At 36.6% G+C, this 25847-nt stretch overlaps 1 protein-coding gene across 9 annotated transcripts in view; it reads left to right on the top strand.

Moving 5' to 3' along the window:
* Nucleotides 1-25847, top strand: part of CUNH8orf34 (chromosome unknown C8orf34 homolog) — a 394040-nt gene that overhangs the window by 59076 nt on the left and 309117 nt on the right. For all 9 annotated transcript variants that reach the window (XM_045063224.1, XM_045063225.1, XM_045063227.1 and 6 more), the window contains exon 2: nt 21672-21819. In XM_045063224.1, coding sequence (XP_044919159.1) covers nt 21672-21819 — 148 coding nt within the window. The remainder of the gene's footprint in view (nt 1-21671; nt 21820-25847) is intronic.

Genomic DNA, 25847 nt, shown 5'->3' with positions numbered 1-25847 from the left:
CCATGAAACACCGCTACAGCCACAGAGAACAGTTGGTTCAGAAGTTGCAGGAATGGATTCCCAAAATGTGGAGAAAGCCAGCTACAAAGAAAGGGAAAATAAATGGAGTGAGACATATAATGAGCTTCAAGAGCCTGCCTCCAGTTCCTGAAAGCCAGCATTTTTCATTTCACTTCCTGTAGATTGGTTTGTTCAACTCATTCTGGAATCTGTAAGCCAATAAATATGCATTTTTGCCAAAGCTAGAGTTTTGATGGAACCATACATTTTTGGAGGCAATATTATTTTTTTCAGTTTTATTGAGATATAAATGACATGCAGCACTGTATAAGTTTAAGATGCACAGTATAATACCTGACTTACATATGTTGTGAAATGATGAACACAATTAAGTCTGCTAACATCCATTATCTCACATAATTTCAAAAATTTCTTTTTCTTGGTAATGATAACTTTTAGGATCTATTCTTTTAAAAAATTTCAAATGTACTATACACATGTGTTAACTATAATCATCATATTGTACATTATATCCCCAGGACATGGTTGTCTTATAACTGGAGATTTGTACCTTTTGAACACTTTGATCCAATTCCTCCACCCCCTGGGCTTTTGGTAGTCATCCTACATGAAATAAGCCAGACAGAGAAAGATAATACTTTCTTTATTGAATGATCAATACTTTTATAAATACTGTATGATCTCACATGTGGAATTTATTTATTTATTTTTTAAGATTTTATTTATTTATTTGACAGAGAGAAACCCAGCAATAGAGGGAACATAAGCAGGGGTAGTGGGAGAGGGAGAAGCAGGCCTCCTGCTGAGCAGGGAGCCCAATGCGGGGCTTGGTTCCAGGACCCTGAGATCATGACCTGAGATGAAGGCAAATGTCTAACACCCGAGTCTCCCAGGCGCCCCTCACATGTGGAATTTAAAACAAAAACAAAAACCTTACAGACAAAGATATCATATTTGTGGTTACCAGAACCATACTTTTAAAAATATTAACCACAGAAAATTCTCCATCTTATCTACTTTTTACTTTATACAGAGGAAGCATCAAATATATGGCTTCATCTATGCTCTTAGCAGTGATGTTAAGGGGAGTTGTTCTTTAGCATATGCTATAGCAAATGGTACCCACAGCTGCCAACTCTGCTCGAAAGGGCTTCTCTATTTGTGCTGTGATATACATATGGAGCCTGGATTATGTTCAAAAGTCTTTTATTTTTTTTTATTTATATGGGATGGACTTAGCAATTAATTGATATCTTGGGAAAGTCACTTAAAATTTCTGTATCTCAGTTTCCTAATTCTAACATGAGCAAAAGAATATCTGCTTCATGGTTATTGTTGTGAGCATGAAAAGAAAGCATGTCTTCAACACCTAGGACTGTGCCTTGCAGATGAATTTTTTCTTTCTTCATTCTTAGCCGGGCTGTATGACTGGAGGTGGTATTTTAACCTTTGGGTTCTTAGTAGTAAAATAATGTTAAGGTTGCAAATAATCTTTAAACAACATTTTTAAATGTTAAAATGACATTTTTCTGGGTAAAATTTTGAAACCATTCCCAACATGGCAAACTGACCCCTTTCCCTGACTTATTTTTTATCATAATACTCATCACCCATCAATATGTTATATAGTTTGTGTATTTATTTTATTCATTGTCTTCTCCCTACCACCATAATGTAAATTCCCTGACAACAGAGATTTTTTTGTCTGTTTTGTTCACTTTTATATTCCAAATATCTAAAAAAGGGACTGGCACATATCAGGTGACTAGTAAATATTTATTGAATGAATGCATATTTTAGAATAATGTTATGACTGTTACTTGTGTTTATGACAATCAATTTCAAAAGCAGTTATTTATAAACTTTCTTTTGTGTTCCTTAAGTATTATATTATTGCTTTTCTCAGCTGACATCTTAAGACATGGGAGAAAGGAAGGATAGAGGAAAGATTTAGGTACCAGATGGGAACAGTTCCACACTTGATAAAAATGGCTCATAGTTTTTAGCAACAGCTATTAAAGCTACTGTTCATATAAAGACTTAGTATACATAGCAATTCCTGAGATCCTTTCAGAGATTCCAACTGCCATTCTTTTAACTAAAATATTTCTAATTAGAGTTTTAAAAATTAATAGACTATTAATATGATTTTTATTTTTTGAAAGATTTTATTTATTTATTTGGATGAGAGAGAGAGAGCACAAGCTTGTGTGTGGAAGGGATACTCAGGGAGAAGCTGACTCCCAGCGAAGCAGGAAGCTTGGGGCAGCCTGATGCCAGGACTCCGAGATCATGACCTGAGCTGAAGGCAGATGCTCAACTGACAGAGCCATGCAGGTGCCCTGATCGACTACTGTTTTAAAGTAATAGATTTTATTTTATTAATAGACTAGAAAAGTTCCAGAATTCTCAGAGTGTTTACAGGTTTTTAAAAAATTTTAATGACAAGTTACAGAGAGTTCCCATATACTCTTTTTTCAAATTTGAAGTTTACTTTAAGTCTCTTTGGATCTTATTCCATAGCTATATTAGCACACATACAGAATGGACCACATATTGTTGCAGTTTGTCTTAGCAGAACACTGAAATTAACCCTGTGTCTCTCAATAAGACACTGATTAAATAAACTTTGTATACCCAGTGGAATATTATACAGATGATTTTTTCTGTGTGCTGACATGAAAATACCTAAAGGATATGCTATTAAATGAAAGAGTGAGGTATGTAAAATATGTTACTTTTATGTGAGAGGAAGGAATAAGAACATATGTTGTTCTAGAACACATTTTTATAAATAATACTGAAAAAGCTCAGTAATGGTGTACTAGATAATTTGGACCAAGCATTCAAATAAGGAAACCTGGAATAATTGGTCAAAATATAGAAAACATATTTTGAGAGCCTCAAAAAGCTAACAAATTAATGAAAGATGACTGGGCCAAGATCAAGAAGACAACGAAAATTCAGGGTGGTAAGCATGTGGTTTGGGGTTACTTTTGCCCTGAGAGCCTGGGTCCTTTCTAAGAGGTCACTAAGAGTTGACCAGGAAACCCCAACAGAAACCACTGTACAACTGAGGCACCTGTGTGCATTTCAGTCTGCCAGCAGTGACATTACTAAAGCTCTAGGCCATTCTAGTCCCTTGTACACAGTTAGAGAACTAGTGGATCATCTGATGTTCCCACAGCGGAAGCGGCAAAGCCGTAGGCTGACCTAGTCCTCTACGAGTTGGCACATCAGCAGGCAGTTCCATTTACCTGCAGTTCTATTCACCTGTTTTCTACCAAATGACATAAGAACAACAAGGGCTGGAGGCTTCTTGCCTACCCCCGACCATGATCACCTGTTGATACCAATCACTTCTTAGGAAAGAATTTTAGCTTCTACTGATTGCAACACCAGGATAGACCAGGAGTTCCAGCAGTGCTAGGAGAACAAAGCAGATTAAAATAAACATTGCAAGGGCTCCAAAAATTAAGCTGTATTTTAAACAAAAGCCACAAAAGTAGGGCAGAACCCACTTGATAAACCCAGAGAGTGTGACTGTGTGTTAAATGATAGGTTTTCAGTAAATAGGATCAAGAGTTTCCTAACATATCAAACAGAAAAGACATATCTATATCTATCTATCTATCCATCTATCTACCAATCCTGGATATTATATAATAATATAAATGTTGACATACCTCACTGTGTAAGTTTAAGGTAGGCAGCTTGATGGTTCACATAGGCTGTGAAATGGTTACTGCAATAGATTCAGCTAACATCCATTTTCTCATATAGATATAATAATATGAATGAAAAAAAATTTTCCTTCTGATGTGAACACATAGGACTTATTTTCCTAACTTATTTTCCTCACTTTTGTATATGTCATGAAGCAGTATTAACTACAACTATCATGTTGTTATGTAGTATCCCTAGGACTTATTTATCTTAGAACTGGAAGTTTGTACCTTTTGACAACCTTCTTACTATTTCCCTTTCCCTTACCCTCTGCCTCTAGTAATCAATCAGATCTCCCTTTCCATAGGTTTTTTTTTCTTTTGTAAGATCCCACATATAACTGAGATCATACAGTATTTGTCTTTCTATGTCTGACTTGCTTCATTTAGTTTAATGTCTTCAAGGCCCATCCATGTTCTTTCAAATGGTAGGACTTTTATGTTCTATTCTGTATATATACATACCACAACTTGTTTATCCATTCAACAACTGAAGGACACTTAAGTTGTTTCTGTTGTCTTGGCCCTTATAAATAATGCTGCTAGGAGCATGGGGGTGCATATCTTTTCGAGTTAGTGTTTTCAAATCCTTTGGTTGTATACCCAGAAGTGGAATTGTTGGATCATATGGTAATTCCCATTTTTAAGTTTTTGAGGATCCTCCATACTGTTTCCCATAGTAGCTGTACCAATTTACATCCCACCAACAGTGCACAAGGGTTTACTTTTCTCCACATCCATACCAGCATTTGTTATCTCTGTCTTTTTGTTGATGGCCATTCTTTTATTTGAATGGCCATCATTTATTTATTGAAAGGATTTTTCTTTTCTTTTTCAATAAACCAAAGATTTATTGAAAGACTTTTTTATTTTCCACTGAGTATGGCATGAGACCATATCTCATTGTAGTTTTAATTTACATTTCCCTAATGACTGGTGATGATGAGCATCTTTTCCTGTATCTATTATTGCCTTTTGTGTATCTTCTTTGGAGAAATATCTATTCAAGTCCTTTGCCAATTTTTGAATTGAATTATTTGTTTTTTTGCTATTGAGTTGTATAAGCTCTTTATAAATTTTAGATATTAACCCCTTATCAGGTATAGGTTTGCAAATATTTTTTCCCCATTCCTTATGTTTTCTTTTTACTTTATTAGTGATTTCCGATTTCCTTTGCTGTATAGAAGCTTTTTGTTTGTTCCCATTTGTTTATTTTTGATTTGATTACTTGTGCCTTAGGTGTCGTATCCAAACATTGTTTCCAAGACCCATGTCAAGGAGGCTTACTCCTATGTTTTCTTCTATGAGTTTTATGGTCTCAGGTATTACATATAACTCTTTGGTCTATTTTGAGTTAATTTTTGTGAATGGTAAATGTTATAGGTCCAGTTTCATTCTTTCATGTGAATATCCTTATGCCCAGGCAGCAGACTCACCAATCCTGATCCCAACTATAGCCCTACAAATAGCTAGGTACCCTCTGAGTATTCACAACAACCCCATGTGGCCTTAATCCTGTCAACAGTACCATACAACAAGGAACCCAGGAAGAGTTATGCCTACCTATTCATGGGGTACTAGGCATATAGACCTCAGTCTTGGCTGAAATGCTGATGTGGCCCATAAACAAGCTGCAGCTTCTTTCTGATGTGGTCTGGGAGCTCCTGGAGATAAGGCTATTAAATTGGGTCAGCCTATAGATTTTAAAAGGGCTCTGTAACTGGGCTCCAGTCCATTTCACCTGCATGCTGTGAACAGTCTCTTGGCACAGGGACCCAGCAGGAACTACTTCTGTTTGTGCCCTCCAAGATCCTAGAAAGTCCCTATATTTGGCTCCATCCTCTTCAATATCCTAGCAGTCCAGTTGGCATAAGGATCAGGCAGGACTCACTAATATTTATGCTTCAGGAGATCCTGAAATGGTGCTATACTTAACTCCAGTCCCTGAAGCTGTGGTCAGGGAGCAATCAAGCAGGTCCTGGGACCTGACAGGAGGCATATCTATCTGTTCCTTCAGAACTGGATATGCAGACCTTAGTCTTAACTGTGGAACCTGAAGCAGTCCTGGTGCTTGGTTCTTGTCCCTCACAACCATGATCCAGGGCCATCCTTCTACCTGTGGACCCATCCAGTGACCAAGCGGGAGCTCTGCTGTGAATCTGGTGGGACACAGCAATCTGCATACCTGGTAATAGATCCACTATCTGAAAACCCAACTGAGGAAACTGATCCAGACCTTTTCTACAGCACCATCCTGCTGAGAAAAGTACAGAACGCAGTCTCATTTCACCCAGAGACCAGAGAAGATCCTTGTCCAACTAAGTTCTTGAGAACAAGCCCACCAACATGGACCCCACTACAGTCCCAGAGACAGCTTTAAACCAGGTGTAACCCTTAAATTCTGGAAGCATACCCATAGAGAACTGACAGGAGAAGGTCTTTACCTGCCCACACTAGTCTTTAAAGACGGAAGAGATGTTTGTGTTTTCAGATACAGAGATACCAATACAAGGCTATGTGGATCATGAAGAATTGGGCAGGTATGACCAAACCAAAGAAAACCAACAAAGGTCCAATAACCTATTCCAGTGAAATGGAGATATATGATTTGCCTAAAAATTTCAAAATAATCATCTTAAACTCAAGGAAATATAAGAGAACACACACAAACAACTAAAAAAAAAATCAGGAAAATAATGCATGAACAACACAAGCAGTTTAATAAAAAGGAACCATAAAAAAGAACCAGACAAACATCCTGAAGATGAAAAATATAATGACAGAATTGAAAACAAAAAGAAGAAAGAATGAAAAGGAGTTAAGAAAGCCTACATGTGTTATAGGACACCAAAAATTGAATAAATATTCACATGGAGAAAAGGGAAGAACGCTTATTATTAAGCAATAATAGTGAAAACTTCTCAAATCAAGGGAAAGGTAAGGACACTCAGGCACAGGAAGCTCAAAGGACCCTAAGCAAAATCATTCCAGCAAGATTACTCCAAGACATAATCAAAATGTTAAAAGTCAAACACAAAAGAACTTTGAAGGCTCAGGAGATAAATGACACATCACATATAAGTGAACACCCTTTAGGCTATCAGCAAATTTCTCTACCGAAATTTTGTAGGCCAAGAGAGAAGTAATGATGTATTTGAAGTATCTGAAATGCTGAAAGGGAAAAGGGGAAAAAACAAAACAAAGCAACCACTATTAAAGAATACTATGCCTGACAAAACTATCCTTTAGAATCCTTTAGAATATAGACATTTAAATCCTTTAGATAAAGACATTTCCAGACAACAGCTAAGAGAGTTCATCACTACTAGACCAATGTTAGAAGAAATGTTAAAAATGTTAACAGGAGTTCCTCAAGCTGAAATGAAAGGATGCTAAGTAACAACATGAAAACAAATAAGAGTATAAAACTCATTGGTAAAAATAAATATATAGTCAAATCCGGAATACCCTAAAACTTTAATGGTGGTATGAAAATCAGTTTTATCTCTAGCATCATTATTACAAACAATATTAAAAATAACTATAGCTATAATAATTTGTAAGTGGGCACAGTATAAAAAGGTGTAAAGTGTGACATCAGTAACATAAAATGTGGCAGAAGTGAAGTAAAAGTGTAAACTTTATCTTAAACATTGAGTTTTTTAATGCAATTGAAGGTTGTTGTCAGCTTAACATAGACTGTTATATTTATCTATAGAGAAAGGAATTAAAGTGTATTGCTAGTAAAATAAATCCCAAAGGAAAATGAGAGAAGGAATGAATAAAGGAGCAACAAAAAGAAAACAATTAACAAAATGATAATAATTCATTACCTATCTATAATTATTTCATATTTAAATAAACTAAATACTCCAATCAAAAGACAAAGAGTGCCTGAATGGATTAAAAACAAGACCCAACAATATGCTGCCTACCAAAGTATCACTTAAGTCTGAGGAACACATATAGCCTGAAAGTGAAGGAATGATAAATGACTACATTAAGAAAGTACAGAAATCTCAAACAACTAACTTAAAATACTACAAGAGTTAAGGGGGGGAAAAAAGAACAAACTAAACTCAAAGTTAGCAGAGAAAATAAAAAATATTAGAGCAGAAATAAAATAAATAGAGACTAGAAAGACAACAGGAAAAAATCAATGAAATTAAGAGTTTTATTTATTTATTTTTTAAGATAAACACAATTGTCAGATCTTTAGCTAGATTAACCAAGGGGGGAAAAAGAGAGAGGACTCAATAAAAGAATTATAAATGAAAGAGATGCTGGTGATTTTTAGCAAACATTTAAAGAATGAATGCCAGTCCTTCTCAAACTCTTCCAAAAAACTGAAGAGGAGGGAATGCTCCCAAACTCATTTTATGAGGCTAGAATTACCCTGGTACCAAAGCCAGATAAGGACACTATAAGAAAATAAAATATAAGAAAAGAAAATTACAGGCCAATATCCTTGGTCAATATAGGTGCAAAAATTATCAACAAGTTACTAGCAAGCTCAATTCAACAATACATTGAATAGATTGTAAGCCATGATCAAGTTGTATTTTTCCCTGAGTCGTTAAGAATGGTTTAACATACGCAGATCAATAAAAATCATTCTGTGAATGAAGGAAAAAATCCCGTGATCCTCCCTAAAGAGGCAGGAAAAGCATTTGGCAAAATTCAACACTCTTTCATGATAAAAACTTTCAACAAATTGTGTATAGAAGGTACATATATAATAAAGGCCATATATGACAAGTCCACAGGTAACATTATACTCAATGGTGAAAAGCTAAATGCTTTTTCTCTAAAATCACAAGCAAGACAAGTGTGCCTACTCTCATCACTTTTGTTCAACACAATACTGAAAGTCCTAGCTAGAAGAGTTAGTCAAGAAAAAGAAAGAAAATTCATCCAAATAAGAAAGAAGAAGGAAAATTTTCTCTATTTGCAGTTGACATGGTGTTATATATAGAAAATGAAAATCTTCTATAATTAATAAGTGAATCTTTTATAATTAATCTTTTATAATTAATAAGTGAATTCAGTAAAGTGCCAGGGTACAAATTAATATACAAAAATCAGTTGCATTCCTATACACTAACAATGAACTATCTGAAAAATAAATAAAGAAAACAAAATAATCTCCTTTACAATATATCAAAAGTGAAATGTATATGAATAATTTAATCAAGTGGGTGAAGGATCTGTACACTGAAAACTATAAGATTTCAATGAAAATAGAAGAAGACAAATAAACAGAAATATATCCCAGGTTCATGGGTAGAATAATCAATATATTTTTTAAAGATTTTATTTATTTATTTGAGAGAGAGAGACAGTGAGAGAGAGCATGAGCGAGGAGAAGGTCAGAGGGAGAAGCAGACTCTCCATGGAGCTGGGAGCCCGATGTGGGACTCGATCCTAGGACTCCGGGATCATGACCTGAGCCAAAGGCAGTCGTCCAACCAACTGAGCCACCCAGGCGTCCCAGAATAATTAATATTCTTAAAATGACTACACTGCTCAAAGCCTCAATAGATTCAGTACAGTTCCTATCAAAATTCTAATGTCATTTTTCACAGATATAGAAAAAAAAGTCCTACAATTTGTAAAAAACCATAAGAAACCCCAAATAGATAAATCAATCTTGAGTAAGAAGAATGAAGCTTGTAGGTATCACAATTCCTGATTTCATATTTTATACTACAGAGCTATAGAAATCAAAACAGTATTGTAACGGCATGAAAACAGACACATAAATCAATGGAATAGAATTAGAGATCACAGAAATAAACTCATGCATATATGGTTAACAATATTTGATAAAGGGAATCAAGAATACTCTGGAGTAATGATAGTCTTTTCAATAAAGTTTTGGGAAAACTGTTTATTCACATGGAGAAGAATAAAATTGCATCTTTGTCTTCCACCACTCATAAAATTTAGCTTGAAATGGATTAAAAATTTAATTGTAAGGTTTGAAGTTGTAAAAGTCCTAGAAGAAAACGTAAGGGGAAAGCTCCTGAACATTGGTCTTGGCAGCAATTTTTATACATAAAGCCAAAAGCACAAGCAATAAAAGCAAAAGTAAAAAAGTCAAGTATACTTTACACTAAAAAGCTCTGCACAGCAAAAGAAATAATCAACAAAATGAAAAGACAACCAATGGAATGAGAAAAATGTTTGCAAACCATATAGCTGAGAAAGAGTTAATATCCAAAATGTAAGGAGCTCATACAACTCAATAGAAAAAAAAAAAATTAAAATGGAGGGATGACCTGAACAGACATCTTTACAAAAAAAGGATGTACAAATGGAAAAAGGGTACTTGAAAAGATGTTCAGTGTTACTAATCATCAGGGAAATGCAAACGAAAACCACAATGAAATATTACCTCACACCTGCTAGAATGGCTGTTGTCAAAACACAAGAGCGATAATAAGTCTTGATGAGAATGTGAAGAAAAGGGAGCCCTTTTACACTGTCGGTGGGAAGTCAACTGGTACAGCCACTATGCAATTAAAACAACAGTAACGTATCATTATAAAACTACAAGAATGATTAAAATTACTCATTGCTGGTGTGAAAGTAAAATTGAATACTCTAAAAATGGCTTAGCAGTTCCTTTTAAAACTAAGAATGGCCTTAGCATTACAACCCAGCAAATGCATTCTTAGGCATTTATCCCAGAGAGATGAAAACGTATGTTCACACAAAAGAGCACGCATCCATGTTTGTTGTAATATTATTTGTAATACTTAAAATCTGAAACAAACCAAATATCCTTCAATGATTACTGATCGTTATTAATGAGTGGTTAAACATTATAGTACATCCATATCATGGAATAACACTCGGAAATAAAAATTAATAAACTTGTTTATTGTGCATATCAATTCAACTTTAATGGATCTTGAGGAAATTATGCTGAATGTGAAAGTCAATTTCAAAAGAAGATATATTGTATAATCCCTGTTATATGATAACATTGTGAAATAACATAATAGTAGAAATGGAGAGTAGAATAGTGGTTGCCAGTGCTGAGGTATGGAGCAAGGAAGTGGATGGGTCTGACTCTCTAAGGTGATAGCAAGAGGGAGTCTTGTGATAATGGTGCAGTTAAGTATCTACACATGTGTAAGATTATGTAGAGCTACACACACACTGCTTGTGAATTGGTGAATGTAAATAAATTCTACAAACCGTACTAATGTCAATTTCCTAGTTTTGATATTACGCTAACAGTTTTGCATGAGGCAAGCTGGGTAAAGGGTACATGAGTCTTTTTGTATATATCTTTGCAACTTCCTGTGAATTTATAGTTGTTTCAAAATTAAAAAAGTTTCTTTAAAAATGGTAAATAAATAAGAAGTAATAAGGAGAAGATACTTAAAACATCCTTAGAAAAATTCAGATTTAAAAAAAATGTGGCTGTAAAAAAATGTGACTAAATTCTCAAAAATAATAATAGAAACAAAAGAAAATGGGAAGAAAGTAATCCCAATACATGGTAAGATAGAGTGAAAATATCTTCAGGTCTAAAAAACACACACACACACACACAAAAAAAAAACAACAAAAAAACCCCAAAAACCTGATTGCTGTACAAAACAAAACACAGATTTTGTCACTGCTAAAATAAAAGGTATTCCGTATGCTGCTGAGTATGATCCCAGATGGATGGTAGGAGATGAAGGAAGAAATAGAGCAGTAAGAATAGTAAATATGTAGCATACGTAGAAATGTACGCTAATGCCAGGTGTGATAAGTGGAATTAAAGTATTCTAAGTTCCTTGCAAAATCTGAGACGAGGGAAAAGGACCAATGAATACGTAATGTACATAAGTCAGTATTAATTTTTAATCTCTGAATAACCACTAAAAGAATATTAGAAGTGTGTATGACTTCCAGACTAAGAGGGAAAAGTAGAATAAATTTCAGTTAATGCAAAGAAGCAGGAAAAATAAGTAGAAAAGTTGTTGATACAAGATAGGAAGAATTTTTCCACAAGTTATCAGAATTTACTGTATGGCTATAGTCATTAAGATACTGTAACGATGGTGTAAGATTGGCAAATAGGTTAATGAAAGAGAACACAGATTCTAGAAATAGGCCCATGTGTCTATGGCCATTTGATTTTATGACTTCATGGTGCATGCAATCAATAAATACTTACTATGTAGCAGTGTTCACCTATGATAGTCCAATATATCCATCACCAATTTGAAGCTATACTTTCCATAGAGACAGAAATGTGTACATCCTTTCCTTAGTTCATTATTAGTTCTAAGAGAAATGCTGAGCATGCACTATGAAATTTCATTATTCTGTCATGCTGAACACCTTTAGTGTTTTAGTTATTTAGTGTTTAGTTAGTATTTAGTTAACTAGTATTTAGTTGGTGTTTATTTAGTGTTTTATTTATTCTTTACAAATGATAAAAGTCTAAAATTAATTCATATCAAATGAGAGACATCCTTCTTATGGTGATTTCTAGATATATCTGCTACTTTCATCATGGGTTGATTTAATTAATTTCTTTGAGTTTTGAAGTGCTTTACTATTTCTTCTAAGTTTCACCTATATTTTACTCCTACAGTGGTATTTTCAAGTAAGATTCTGGAAATTCCTACTTAATGCCAGATGAGTTGTTTTGATAGACTTTTATGTTGAACAATATCATACCCTAACTGAAAGTACTTTCATAGGGTATGTTAATATTTTCCACTGGGGACCTTGACATTTGCCTGCAAATGTAATTATAAGCTTGTACTTTTATAGGAAGATTTTCTCAAAGTGGCTACTAAATATTCAATAATTTACTCTGAAAAGACATTTCTATATTGGAGGAAAGATTAGTAGGCATTAGATAAATATTATATCGCTTGTCATCATTCAGTAGTTCTGCTGGTTCGATTTACCTATTATTTGCCTATATTACTAAAAGCAGGGAAGATTCAGTGTGACTGTGACTTAGCTTTAGATTTATACTTAGCTTGAGATTTAGAAACTTTAATTTCAATTATGGTAATTTCATTATTCCTAATTTTCATTATAAAACAACTTAGTTTTTGCTTCCCCTAGATTGTCTAGATTATCCATAATATGCAACAGGGCTAATTAGATGCCTTTTCTCATTATAAATGAGGATTATAATCCTAATTTTATATTAGATTATATTTGAAAAGGGCCAAGAGCCTTTCAGAATAGGAGTGCAAATTTTCTTTTCCCTAGGCCTGTATTGTTGCGAGTGGGTGTGTGACTGTGATGGTTTTCATTGATGGGTTGTTGGTGAGGGGCAGGTAATCAGAAGTAAGCAAGGATTTGACAAGCACATACTAGTTGGGTTGTGCATCTTGTATGCAAGCCTACAGTGAATGATTAAATCTAGATCAAATACTTGACAGTGGTGCATATTGGGTTCAATAAATAACATATTTTAATTATTGCTATTCATTTTGCTCTGTTTTCTTTTGAGATCAGTGTTCCAATGAAATCCTCTGTTTTGACTGGGAGTGAGGGAAGTGAGTTTAGGGCAGACGTGGGCATGGTTCTGAGGTGGAGGAAGGTTGAACAACCAGCAGATAATTTGAGTTCTTTGAATAAAGGACAGAGAAACATCCAAACAGATGTCTGTCCCCTTCTCACATGTGCATGGAAACCTGGAGAAAAAAGAAAGCATGGGTTCTGGTGTGGGTAGAAACCAAGTGGAATTCAATCAACTGGGAATGGTGACATCAATTCAAAATAATGCTTTTTCAGGGGTTCCTGGGTGACTCAGTTGGTTAAGCATCTGATTCCTAGTTTTAGCTCAGGTCATGATCTCATGGTCCTTAGATCGAGCACCATGTGGGACTCTCTGCTCAGCATGGAGTCTGCTTGTGATTCTTCTTTCCCTCTCCCTCTCCCTCTCCTGCTCTCCTTCTCAAATAAATAAATAAATAAATCATGTTTCAAAAAGAGGTGTTTCTGGGACAACTGAATTTTAAGTAGATTTCTCTCATATGTTTGTTGGTAACCTAATGTCCATTACCTGCCTATTTAGCATACATAGTTGGGTGGTGAGGGTAGAGTGGGCATTCAGAAGGTTGAAATTTCAAATGAGAATTTTTAAGAGACCTAATTAAAAACAGAAAATTGAAACGTGCAGATTTATAATTAATTCAGTGATTCAATTTTAATACAGTTTTGAACTAAAATAACATTCTACAGATGATAATGTGCCATATGCAATTAGTTTTTAAGGTAATTATAGGTGTTGAGTAAAAAATATACCTGATTGACACCACCTGCACTATTGAATGTAATTCTCCTACATGTTTATTGACTTAAAAAAGACTACAAAGTCCTGAGATTTTAGAACTGGCTTTAATTTTGTTTCTTGATAACTTTCTCCTGAGGTTAAAAGGAACAAAAGATATTACTTACCTCTTAGGGTAATGAAGTACAAAGTAGCTTACTCCCAATGAAGTAATTAGGTAATTAATTTGGGGGCAGAATGCCATGCTGTCTGTATGCTGTGGAGCCCAGAACAAGGGTTCTCTACCTGGAAAGTTGGAGAGTCAGGGTCACCCTATTGATGAGTAAATACCAGGAATATTATGTAAAATTTGGTGTTTGTGTGTATACTTGTGATTTTTCTGTTTGTTTTTTTAATTAAGGAGTCCTTTAGCTTTCATTAAATGAAATGACCATTTATTAAAATAATTTCTACTCTTGACTGATTACTCATTCTAGTTTTGATAATGACTCTATGATGAGCTACGTCCTCATGATTTTGCTTTTATGTAGTGGACATTAAAATGTATTTTGAAACACTCATCATTGTTATTTAATTAGTATCCATTCTCCAGCTCATTAATTGTTGCAATGTTACATATAGTACTTGGCTGTCTACTATTAGATAGAATAGTCCCAAATTCCATTAGTCTTTACATGTTGTATAATACAAATCTGGATTCAGTAATTACTTAATAGCCCTTTAAATTGTTTTTCAAAAAAATTTTTTAAAGATTTTTATTTATTTATTTATTTGAGAGGGAGACACTGAGAGAGAGCATGAGCGAGGAGAAGGTCAGAGGGAGAAGCAGACTCCCCGTGGAGCTGGGGGCCCGATACGGGACTCGATCCCAGGACTTCGGGATCACGACCGAAGCCAAAGGCAGTCGTCCAACCAACTGAGCCACCCAGGTGTCCCTGTTTTTCAGAATTTTATTAAAGGATGTTATGTTCATATGTGTATTTTTAAAATTAATATATTTGAATTGATACCAGTAACAAAATTGTAATTAACAAGGAAACAGATATTAATGCAGGGGACTATTTCAATATATAGTATGTTCATGAAGATAAAGACTGTAGTTGATAATAAGCTATATTAAGAGGACATCTAATAGTTTTATAACCAGAAAAATAAAGCCAATAAAAAGATGCAGTATGCATATATAGCATCAAAAAATACATGCTATAAAATGTGATAAAAATGGTAATGATAGTAGTAGTAATAATAAATATATACACATTATAAATATAAAATATTATGTAAATAGGTAAAAGTACTAGTAAGTGTGAAAATATAAGCTAAAACTTCTTTTGGGTAGATCATTATGGATTCAGTCAGAAAAAAAACTACTCTATGTATCTGGGTCATATAGAGTTTAAAACAAACCAGTTTATATGATGGTAAGTTAGAAGGTGGGGCACAGAAGCCAGGGAAATGCTGCTGAAGGTTGTGGGGCTGTCACCAAAGGCAGGAGGAGCTGACCCTTAAGGTCTGTGCCTGGAGCACAGAATGAGTGGCTCTCAGATGATTGTCTGGAAGCTGATGCCCTTCTCCAGTACCTTTGTAGAGCTCCTCCCACAGCTTTGCCAATCTGCACTGCTTTTCACAGATCTGCTGGGAAATTGCAGTGAATTTCTCATCGGCCCTCACATCTGCTTGCAGTTAACTCTGTGGAGAGCTTCTTCTGCCTCTCTCTGCTCTTTCCAAGTCTCTCTGAATTCCTCACACTGGGAAACTCTAACCCAGATCACACAAAGGAAGTTTTGGGAAACATTTCCCAGCCTTAGGAGGAAATGTAGACAACTTATTACAGTAGGCCACATATATCCCAAGGACTTTATGAATGCTTTGCAATCATTTTATTTAATTCTCCTGGCAACTCTATGAAGGTAGTATCATTCACATTTAGTAGATGGAGGTATTGAATATTAAAGAGATTGTTTTGCCCAAAGTCTTAGAGCTAGTAAGTGGAAGATGATTTTAGAAAGTGTCACTCTGATTTTAAAGCTTTGGTGTCTAATCACTACCTTATCCTGATGTCTTCTATTGCATTTCGTTTACATTAGTAATACTATTATTATTAGTTAAGTATGAATTAAATTTTCCATTGGTGCCAGTTGTTAATATATTTTGTTTGTGGGGCACCTGGGTGGCTCGTGGGTTAAAACCTCTGCCTTTGGATCGGGTCATGATCCCAGGGTCCTGGGATCGAGCCCCACATCAGGCTCTCTGCTCCGAGGGGAGCCTACTTTCTCCTCTCTCTCTGCCTGCCTCTCTTCCTGCTTGTGATCTCTGTCAAATAAATAAATAAAATCTTTATATATATATGTATATATATACATATATATATTTTTTGTTTGCAACTTTAATGCCCCAAATCTAACTAAGCTTGTAAGTGTAAATCGATCACACTAAAATCAATACCTGCATTTTAAAATTTAAAAAAAATTTTTTTATAAACATATAATGTATTTTTATCCCCGGGGGTACAGATCTGTGAATCACCAGGTTTACATACTTCATAGCACTCACCATAGCCCATACCCTCCCCAATGTCCATAACCCCACCTCCCTCCCCCAACCCCTCTCCCCACAGCAACCCCCAGTTTGTTTTGTGAGATTAAGAGTTTCTTATGGCCTGTCTCCCTCCCGATCCCGTCTTGTTTCATTTATTCTTTTCCTTCTCCCAAACCTCCCACGTTGCATCTCCACTTCCTCATTTCAGGGAGATCCTATGATAGTTGTCTTTCTCTGATTGACTTAATTCACATAATAATAATTGAATTAATAAGCATAATACCCTCTAGTTCCATCCATGTCGTCGCAAATGGCAAGATTTCATTTCTTTTGATGGCTGCATAGTATTCCATTGTATATATATACCACATCTTATTTACCCATTCATCTGTTGATGGATGTTGATGGTTCTTTCCATAGTTTGGCTATTGTGGACATTGCTGCTATAAACATTCGGGTGTACGTGCCCCTTCGGATCACTACGTTTGTATCTTTAGGGTAAATACCCAGTAGTGCAATCTCTGGGTCGTAGGGTAGTTCTATTTTCAACATTTTGAGGAACCTCCATGCTGTTTTCCAGACTGGTTGCACCAGCTTGCATTCCCACCAACAGTGTAGGGGGGTTCCCCTTTCTCTGCATCCTCGCCAGCATCTGTCATTTCCTGACTTTTTAATTTTAGCCATTCTGATTGGTGTGAGGTGGTATCTCATTATGGTTTTGATTTGTATTTCCCTGATGCCGAGTGATATGGAGCATTTTTTCATGTGTCTGTTGGCCATCTGGATGTCTTCTTTGCAGAAGTGTCTGTTCATGTCCTCTGCCCATTTCTTGATTGGATTATTTGTTCTTTGGGTGTTGAGTTTCCTAAGCTCTTTATAGATTTTGGATACTAGCCCTTTATCTGATATGTTGTTTGCAAATATCTTCTCCCATTCTGTCAGTACTGCCTGCATTTTATCAGTCCCTAAGTCCTTAGCCTAAAGTTTCCACCAGTGTTTTTTGTTCCAGGGCAGGAGTGCTATTATCACTCCCATCATTTCAGTTTGTATGTGCCCACAGCCAACATCTCCCAGAGATCCTTGGTTAAAGGAAGACTTAAATGTCACTGAAGCAGCAGATGAGGAGGGTGCCCCCACACTATAGGCCTGATTCCTGGCTGAGAAGGGGGCAGTTAAGGCCATTAGTAGAAGAGGCCAAGGTACGTCCTCTCCAAATCTTGCCCTAGCTCAGGGCAGCCACTGAACTGCTGGCCTGAGTTTTGGGGAGGGCTTTTGTCATTGAGCTGGAAGGCGGGGTCTGGTGCCTGGTCCTCAGAGCTGGGGAACAACTCCACGCGATGGTTCCAGCATCCCCTTTGGGTCTGAGGCTGGAGTCTTGCATGGTAAGTTGGGAGAAGCAGGAATGGGTGTATGGCAAAGCAGAGGACTCCAGAGGCACAGATACACTCCAGAAACCCTGATACACTTCATCTAGCTCCAGGGCCACAGGATTAGGGGGTGTCTTCAGGGTGTGTGCTGGCTCCGGGACTCAGGGGATGTCTACATCCAGGGACAGGTTTCCGCGGAGTCCAATGGGCAGCTTTGGCTGCTCTCCCTCAGGACAATTGCGGAGATCACTGCAACCCGGGTCAGTAAAGGTGTCGTTGCCCAAGGACTCTACTCTATAGGCGCCTGGGCACTATTAGGGCTCCCAGGCAGGTGGGTGGGTACCCCCAAGATGCCAGTCGGTCTGGGATCTCCCGCTAGCGCGTGCGCCTCGGTTTCCGCCTGCGCGGGCCGGCTATCGCGGCAGAGCGGGAAGGCGCGAGTGTGCACTGGATCCCACCGCTGTCGGCTGTCGCCGCGGTCTCTGCCCAGCACAGCCCCCAGGTGGCCCGTGTAGTGTGGACGGCCAAGCGCACTGTCTCCATCTTGGTCAAGTTCTAGCACCCAGGGAATTTCACTCACAGCTCTTGCTCTGATGGCAAGGACTATAGGTAAGCCCCCTCTCGCTCGCCGGAAGTTCAGCCACCTTACCTGACCCTGGTTGCCTTTCTGGAGTACTTTTTGCCTTTTGTGAAGGATCTTTGTGAAACTTTTCTGCATGGGGTTTCTGTCGCCAACTGACATTCTAGCAACATGATTCTTTCTCATTTCCCCAATCTATCTGTCCTTCAGTGTGTCTCTGTGTATATAAATCTGTGGGGTGGGATCATGGTGGTGGAAATCATCCTTTTTATTGCCAGGAGCATTCTGTTTAGTTCAAGTCCTCAAAATTATTCACTTGCTAATGCTATTGGATATACGGATTGGGAGTCAGGGTAACTCCTCTTATAAAGACAATAATCTGAAGGTAGATTGTTGTCCAGTCAAGGTACCCAACATACCCTATAGCAAACGTTAACTATTTTCATTTTATTTATAATTGAGTTTGTCTTCTGTCGTGAATATATATTCATTAATGGAATGTAAGGATATTCAAAATTAGTAACTAGACTAATGATATTTTTAAAATTTACCAGTGTTTACTTGGTTTATCAAGACTGTATGACCCATCATCTAAAGATAATATAGGGACACTTCAGTTTATTTTAAAAGAAAGAAAATACCCACAGAAACTTTCCATTTAATTTGACAGGTAAAAAGAAGTAAACGAGATCTTTGGAGGTTTCAGAATAGAAATTGCTATGGCTTTAAGCCCTTGTTATCTGAACTGATTTTGCTTTATCTGAGTACCCAGGCCTTTTGTGACAAGAGTAATCTAGTTGGTTCTTCTATTTCTTTTTCTTTTCTTCTTTTCTTTTTGATAGTGTACAATGAATTTAAATAGAATATAATACATCTTTTCTACAGAAGCAAATCCAAAATGTTTCAATTGCATTCCACTGATGTATAATTGGGATTTAATTAAACCCTTTATCGCTTTAACCACAGAATGACATTTTTTAGTTATAACTGATAGTTGAAATCTTAAAAAACAGAAATCAAAAAGACCTGTGCCAACCGGTTGTTTGCTTACCTCTTTTTCAGAATATTTAAAACAAGCACATTCGTCCAATAAGTACTTTGCCACACAGTGTTTTTGGGGTAAAATCCTTTGCTCTTTTCAGTTCCCACTCGGTGTTCAGTCTGCACATTTGAGATACCTTGAATTATTTCATCCATGTCTCTAAGATCACCTTGGAATCTTGTCATCTATAAAGTCCATTTAGCCTCTACTCAGATAAATCCATGTGTTTCTAGACTGTTAGAAATGTCAGCAAGTATACCTGAGGTACGACAGCAGTTTTTTTTTTTTTTTTTAAGATTTTATTTATCTATTTGACAGACAGAGATCACAAGTAGGCAGAGAGACAGACAGGGAGAGAGGGGTAAGCAGACTCCCCGCTGAGCAGAGAGCCCTCTATGGGCCTCCATCCCAGAACCCTGGGATCATGACTTGAGCCGAAGGCAGAGGCTTTAACCTACTAAGCCACCCAGGTGCCCCAACAGCAGTTTCTTATATAGGAATTATGAAGAGTGTTTTTTGCTGGGCTAAGGAATCTATGAATGCTTTAATTGTTGATTAGGGGATTTTAATTACTAATATTTACCTGGGATCTGTAAACCAAGAATGAATGAATGAATTTCATTACTATCTATGAGATATAAAATTTCCAGGCCCTTGGGTGAGAGTTGAGATCAAACCAGGTCAGCCTATGTTCTTAGTGCTGTAGTAGAGGACGAGCAGAGGCACATACAAAAAGATGAGCAGATATTTAGTATATGTGCTGCCGAAGCGAGCACAAGATGAGCAGATATTTAATGAGATGATTCTGAGAATATGGTACTCTGAAGAAATGTTATGATGTTATGAAGAAAATAAGAAAATGAAGTGATAAAGACTTACGAAGATTCATTAGGGTAAACCTCTCTTAAGAAGGTATCATCAGAGACAAATGATGACAAGCCAGCAATCTGAACATCTGAGAGAGGAGCATTCAAGGCAGAAGAAATATGCCACCAACAACAAAAGACAATGGGATGGGGGAATTTCCAATATTCCTTCTGTTAGCACTCCTAGGAATCTGATTTTTCTGGCCCACTCAAGACCATTTCCTCTCACAGAATCTAAACTTAAAATGATAATTGACAGACTAAAATTCTGGGCTAAAGCTAGCAAGGTGAAATGTGATTGATATGGATGTACAATGGTACATAAAATTTCACAAAGTTAGTTACACAGCACAGAATGATAACCACCTGTCTTGGCAGCTGTTCATATGGGAACAATCTGGGGATTCTAATGGACCACAAATTGGAGCTTGCTCTTTGCTGTTCCTGACTGGAAAAAAAACAGCATATAGATATTACCCTCAGGCAGCTTTCCGCCCAATTTAAGGCATCATTATAGCTGTCCAAAAATGGAACAGGCTGCTATAGCAGGTTGGGAAATCTTCATTGTTTAACTCATTAAAAAAAAAGAAGGAGGAGGAGGAGGAGGAGGAGGGGAGGAAAGAGAGGAAGGAGAGGAAGATGAGGAATAATAATAATAATAATAATAATAATAAAATAATGAATGAATACCCATCAGGACGTTTGGAAAAAATAAATTCTGTATTGTTTGGAGACTAGTTTAAGTTGAGTTTAATTTTTTGGTTTCTGTGAGTCTGGGGCTTGTTAGTAGTTTCTTTTATGACAATAAACTTTTCTTCATTTTGGGATAGAAGTATATGGTTAAGAAGAAAAAATGACATTGATATGTAAGGTGTATGGTAAAGTTTACCAAAAGTAAACTTTATTAGTTTGTAATGGCATTTCTCAAAAATAGTAATCTGGAGTTTAAAATTCTTGGACTATAGTTTTTAAAACTATAGAATTTAGAATTAGTTCTAGTATTTCTTTCACCAAGTAGAATAATAAAAGTAGATATGAGTAATATAGCTTGGTTTTTCCTGTGTTAGCTGTATAACATAGTTTATGTTTCTGCACTTCACTTTCCTCACAAGGAGGACAGTAACTTGTACCTGCCTTAAAAGATTGTTATTAAGATTTAATTATTTGCTGTATGTAAAGCAATTAGAGCAGTGTCTGGCATTAGTAAATGCTATGTAATTGTTCACTATTGTTATTAAAAATAAATGTATGCTCTATTCTGCCTTCAGGAATTAATGACCAAATTAATAACTGAAACGCCTGACCAGCCAATCCCATTTCTCATTGACCATCTTCAGTCTAAACAAGGAAACCATGGACAACTTCAAAGAACTTTATCTGGATCTGCAGCTCTCTGGGCAGAAAGTGAAACATCAGGTAAGTGAAAAACATTTTATAGTTGATTTTTACATATTTAATGTAAAAATGTACAAAAGTCTTTCTGATTATAATAAAATAAATGTGGATGGTTATCAAGGGTTTCATGTATTCATTTGCAGCTTCATTCATATGCTAAGATTTCATTCATGTGTGAAATTTAAGAGAAAAAGCTAATGAACAAATAAAGAAAAGAAAAAATGACAAAGAAGACTTAAATACAGAGAACACACTGATGGTTACCAGAAGGGAGGGAAAAGCGTGAGGGAATTGGGGTAAAATAGACAAAAGAGATCAAAAGCATACTTAGTTTGGTGAGCACTGAGTAATATATAGAATTGTTGAATCATTATATTGTACACCTGAAATTAATAACAACACTATATGTGAATTACACTTCAAAAAAGAAAAAATTCCAATTTGTCATAAAATACTCTTGATTATGAATATATTGTTGTATAATATGCTATGTATTGTGCTTTAAAATATGGGAATCTGTGTTTGTTCAATTTTAAGATTGAGATTACATGAAAGGTTTCATTTGGTATGAATTCAAATTAATTATTCTAGGGTTATTTCTTTTCTTTTCATGAAGAATTTGAATTAAAAGCTCAAAGCTTATCTATAGAAAGAAAGGTAAACAAAAATTTTTAAAAAGTTGCCTTTCACTTTTCCCAAACTGATGATGATTCTCTATTTCCTGTGGTGCCTATTTTTATCTTATGTAGTAAGATTAACTTTAGAAAGATGCGTTTACTCCGGGCATTGGGGAACCAACCTTACTAAGTCTGCAATAGCCTCGTCTCCCCCAGTAAGCACCAGTTAAGATAATTGGGTAGACCTGATGTCAGTCTTTACTTATGAATTTTGTGTCTGACAGATTTTTTATTCTATATACAGATTTATTGGTTTGGCACTTACTTCTAAAACCGATTTCCTGTGCCTGTTATGTCAACAGCCATCTCCTTGCCTAATTCCCCTGGGAATCTGACTGACAGGAGTTCAGATGTGTTCCCAATATCTGCATTTTTCTTATCTTCCTCATGCTTTATGAGATCCCCTGAAAGGATTTTGGTTTTCTTTGGCTATATTCTCATATTAGTACCTTCTTGAGACCATGTCTTAAAGCCACGGTAACGTGGGTAGGGAATAGGGTATCCTCTGAAAGAATGTAGAGCTCTCTGCTGGCAGTTATCCATACAGAAGATACCTGCATTATACAGGAATCTAGCACACAAACTTTTAGCATAGAAAAGAGAGAACACTTACAGTTTCCTGGCTTCACTTTCTTGGGCTTTGATTCTAAGTAGCATGGGTATATAAACATGAACTCTGGTTTGTAGGTGCAAAGATGGCACCCATCATGTAAAGGCAGACCATATGGAGTCTGTGAGCCCAGTGAAGTTCATATGAGCCCATATTTATAAACTATAGTATCTGGAGAGATAGTAGTATGTTCAGCTCTGCAGTTCCTATGTTTAATATCTCATACTTTCCTTGGGTCAGAAGTCTGTAACTAACACAAAAGATCCTCTGTCAGATCTCACAAGGGTGAAAATCAAGGTATTAGCTGGATTGCATTATCATCCGGAGGCTGAACTAAGAAAAAACCTGCTTCTAAACTCATTCAGGTTGTTGGCAACATTAATTTTCTTGCAGTGGTATGACTAAGGTTCCTGTTTTTGTGCTGAGTTTTAGGCTGGGGTTGCTGTCAACTCCAAGAAGCAATCTGCAGTTCCTTGCCACATGACTCTTTCACATCATGGCAGCTTGGTTCTTTAAAATCAGCAAGGGGATTTCTGTCATTCAGTCTACTTAATATATATAACATAACATAATCATAACATTGACATCCCATCATCTTTACTATATACTGTTGGTTTGAAGCAAGTCAAGGTCCAATCTACTACACTTAAGGTGAGGGAATTATATAAGACATAATGTCACAGGCAGAGATCATGGGGATCATCTTAGAATTCTGAGTAGTACAAGTACTGATGACTTACTGCTTGGAGAGGGAGAAAGAGGGGAGGAGATTATTATGACTCCCAATTCACTGACTTGGTCAATGGCATAAATGCTTATTTAACAAAGCAATGTGGGAACAGAGGAGTAAATTTGTGAAGAACAATAATAAATCCACTTCCTATTGATGACTTTGAGTTTTTGTGAGGCATCATAGTAGATAATTCCAGCAGGAAGTTAGATATGAGTCTAAAACTCTGGGATGGGTCAAGGCAGGAATCACAGTGTGGCATTCAGTATCATACCTCATAATCATTAAAGTTACAAGAGTGAGAGAATGGAAGAAGTTGTGGTCAAATTTTCCAGGAGAGTGGGAGATGAACCAGGGGAAGACAAGGGTGAAATTTTATCTGATGCCTGAAATTTTGTCTTTTTTATTAAGAAGTGAGGTTGTTTGCTGAGGACAAGAGGGTTGGGATTTAAATTGTGAAAAGTCACCAAGGAAAAGGAGAAAATAGCTGGCAAAAGGAAAACAACAACAAAAAAAAAATGATGGAGGCAGTTCTGGGACCTCTCAGAAGTTGAAGACACAAATGACTCTTAGAAACCATCAGCACAGTTGTGATTTTCTCCAGCTGAGCCCAGAAGCAGTGGGAAGGGAGCAGAGCCAACAGTTTGAGGGACTGAGTGAGAATTGTGGTTGTGGCATGGCTAGGGTAGAGGTCAGAAGAACAGTTTTGCAGAGCAGTGAGGACATTTCTGAGCCATTTATTCAAGTGATCAAAGCACATGGTCTGGCATGAAAGGGTAGTGAGCAAGGATAGGAAAAGAATTAGGCAAAAAAGCAGATCAGAGAGCTGAAGAAAAAGAACTGTAGAAGGCTGGTGGTGCAGGAGTAGGTGCAATGAAAATCTGAGAGCAATTAGAAGGACAGTAGAAGGTGGTATTTGAGATAAAGATTTCTGAGGTGGGGTGAGTCCAGGTGATGAGGTGGTCCTGTTTGTAGCCTTAGTTGTGGGGTATCTTAATAATCAGGGAAGCGAAGCTTTTCAGAGTTAGGGAGGACAATGAAATATGAAACTTAATGCATGATTAGTCTGAGGATTAAGAAGATGAAATCAGGGGCACTTGGGTGGCTGCTTTCAGCTCAGTTCATGGTCCCAGTCCTGGTCCTAGGATCCAGGCCCTCCTGGAGCTCCGTGCTCAGCAGGATGCCTGCTTCTCCCACTTCCCCTGCTTGTGTTCCCTTTCTTGCTGTGTCTCTGTCAAGTAAATAAAATCTTAAAAAAAAAAAAAAAAAAAAGAAGAAGAAAGAAGATGAAACCAGGGTTGCATTCAAGTTGTTGAAAAGTCAAGGGAGACCATGCCAATGTTTTGAGTTCAGCTGTGGAGTAATCAGGAGTAGAGCAGTGACCACACTGAGGAGCAGTGAGTAGTGTAGACAGGCAGCAGTTACCTCCAGAGAGGAGGGACTTCCAGCTTAACCCTGCTGGGCCAGAAAACCCAGCCCGTGGCTGGGACCACAGGGGGGAATGAACCCTCCATTCCAGTAAGCTGCAGAGGAGGGAATGTTCTTATGGAAAGAGTGAAGTCTCTTAAAACATGAAAGGAGGGGGTTCTTGAGAATAGAAGAGTGTTTGCTTGCTGTGGAATGTATGTCCCAGGAGGAGAAGGGGCAAAATTTTAGAAAGAAAGAGTGTGACAGGAGAGAAAAGGAAAGTACAGGGTAATTCTTGGATATGAATATAAGTGATGAAGTTATAATTTGGGTGACAGTATTAATGCCAGTTTACAGCTTGACTGCAGTTTCAAATTGTTTCCTCTAGTGCATGTTCTGATTAGCTAGAAATTATCTCAATAGTCAAAGTATTTTGGTATAGTATCTCTTGAAAATATCTAAAGTTGTCCTCTTATTGTCGTCAAATGTATCTAGCAACTCAGGACACATCATCATCTAAAAGTCTGCCATTTAATATTACTGTGCAGAAACGTGAAGTCTTCCTTATTTTTATTTTTTAGATATCTAGTTATTTTTCTTAAATACTTATGGAATTTGTTTTTTC

This window comes from Mustela putorius, unplaced genomic scaffold (genome assembly GCF_011764305.1).
Source record: "Mustela putorius furo isolate JIRA1106 unplaced genomic scaffold, ASM1176430v1.1 tig00003846_pilon_pilon_pilon, whole genome shotgun sequence".
NCBI lineage: Eukaryota > Metazoa > Chordata > Mammalia > Carnivora > Mustelidae > Mustela > Mustela putorius.
This window is presented reverse-complemented; position numbering and strand designations above follow the sequence as displayed.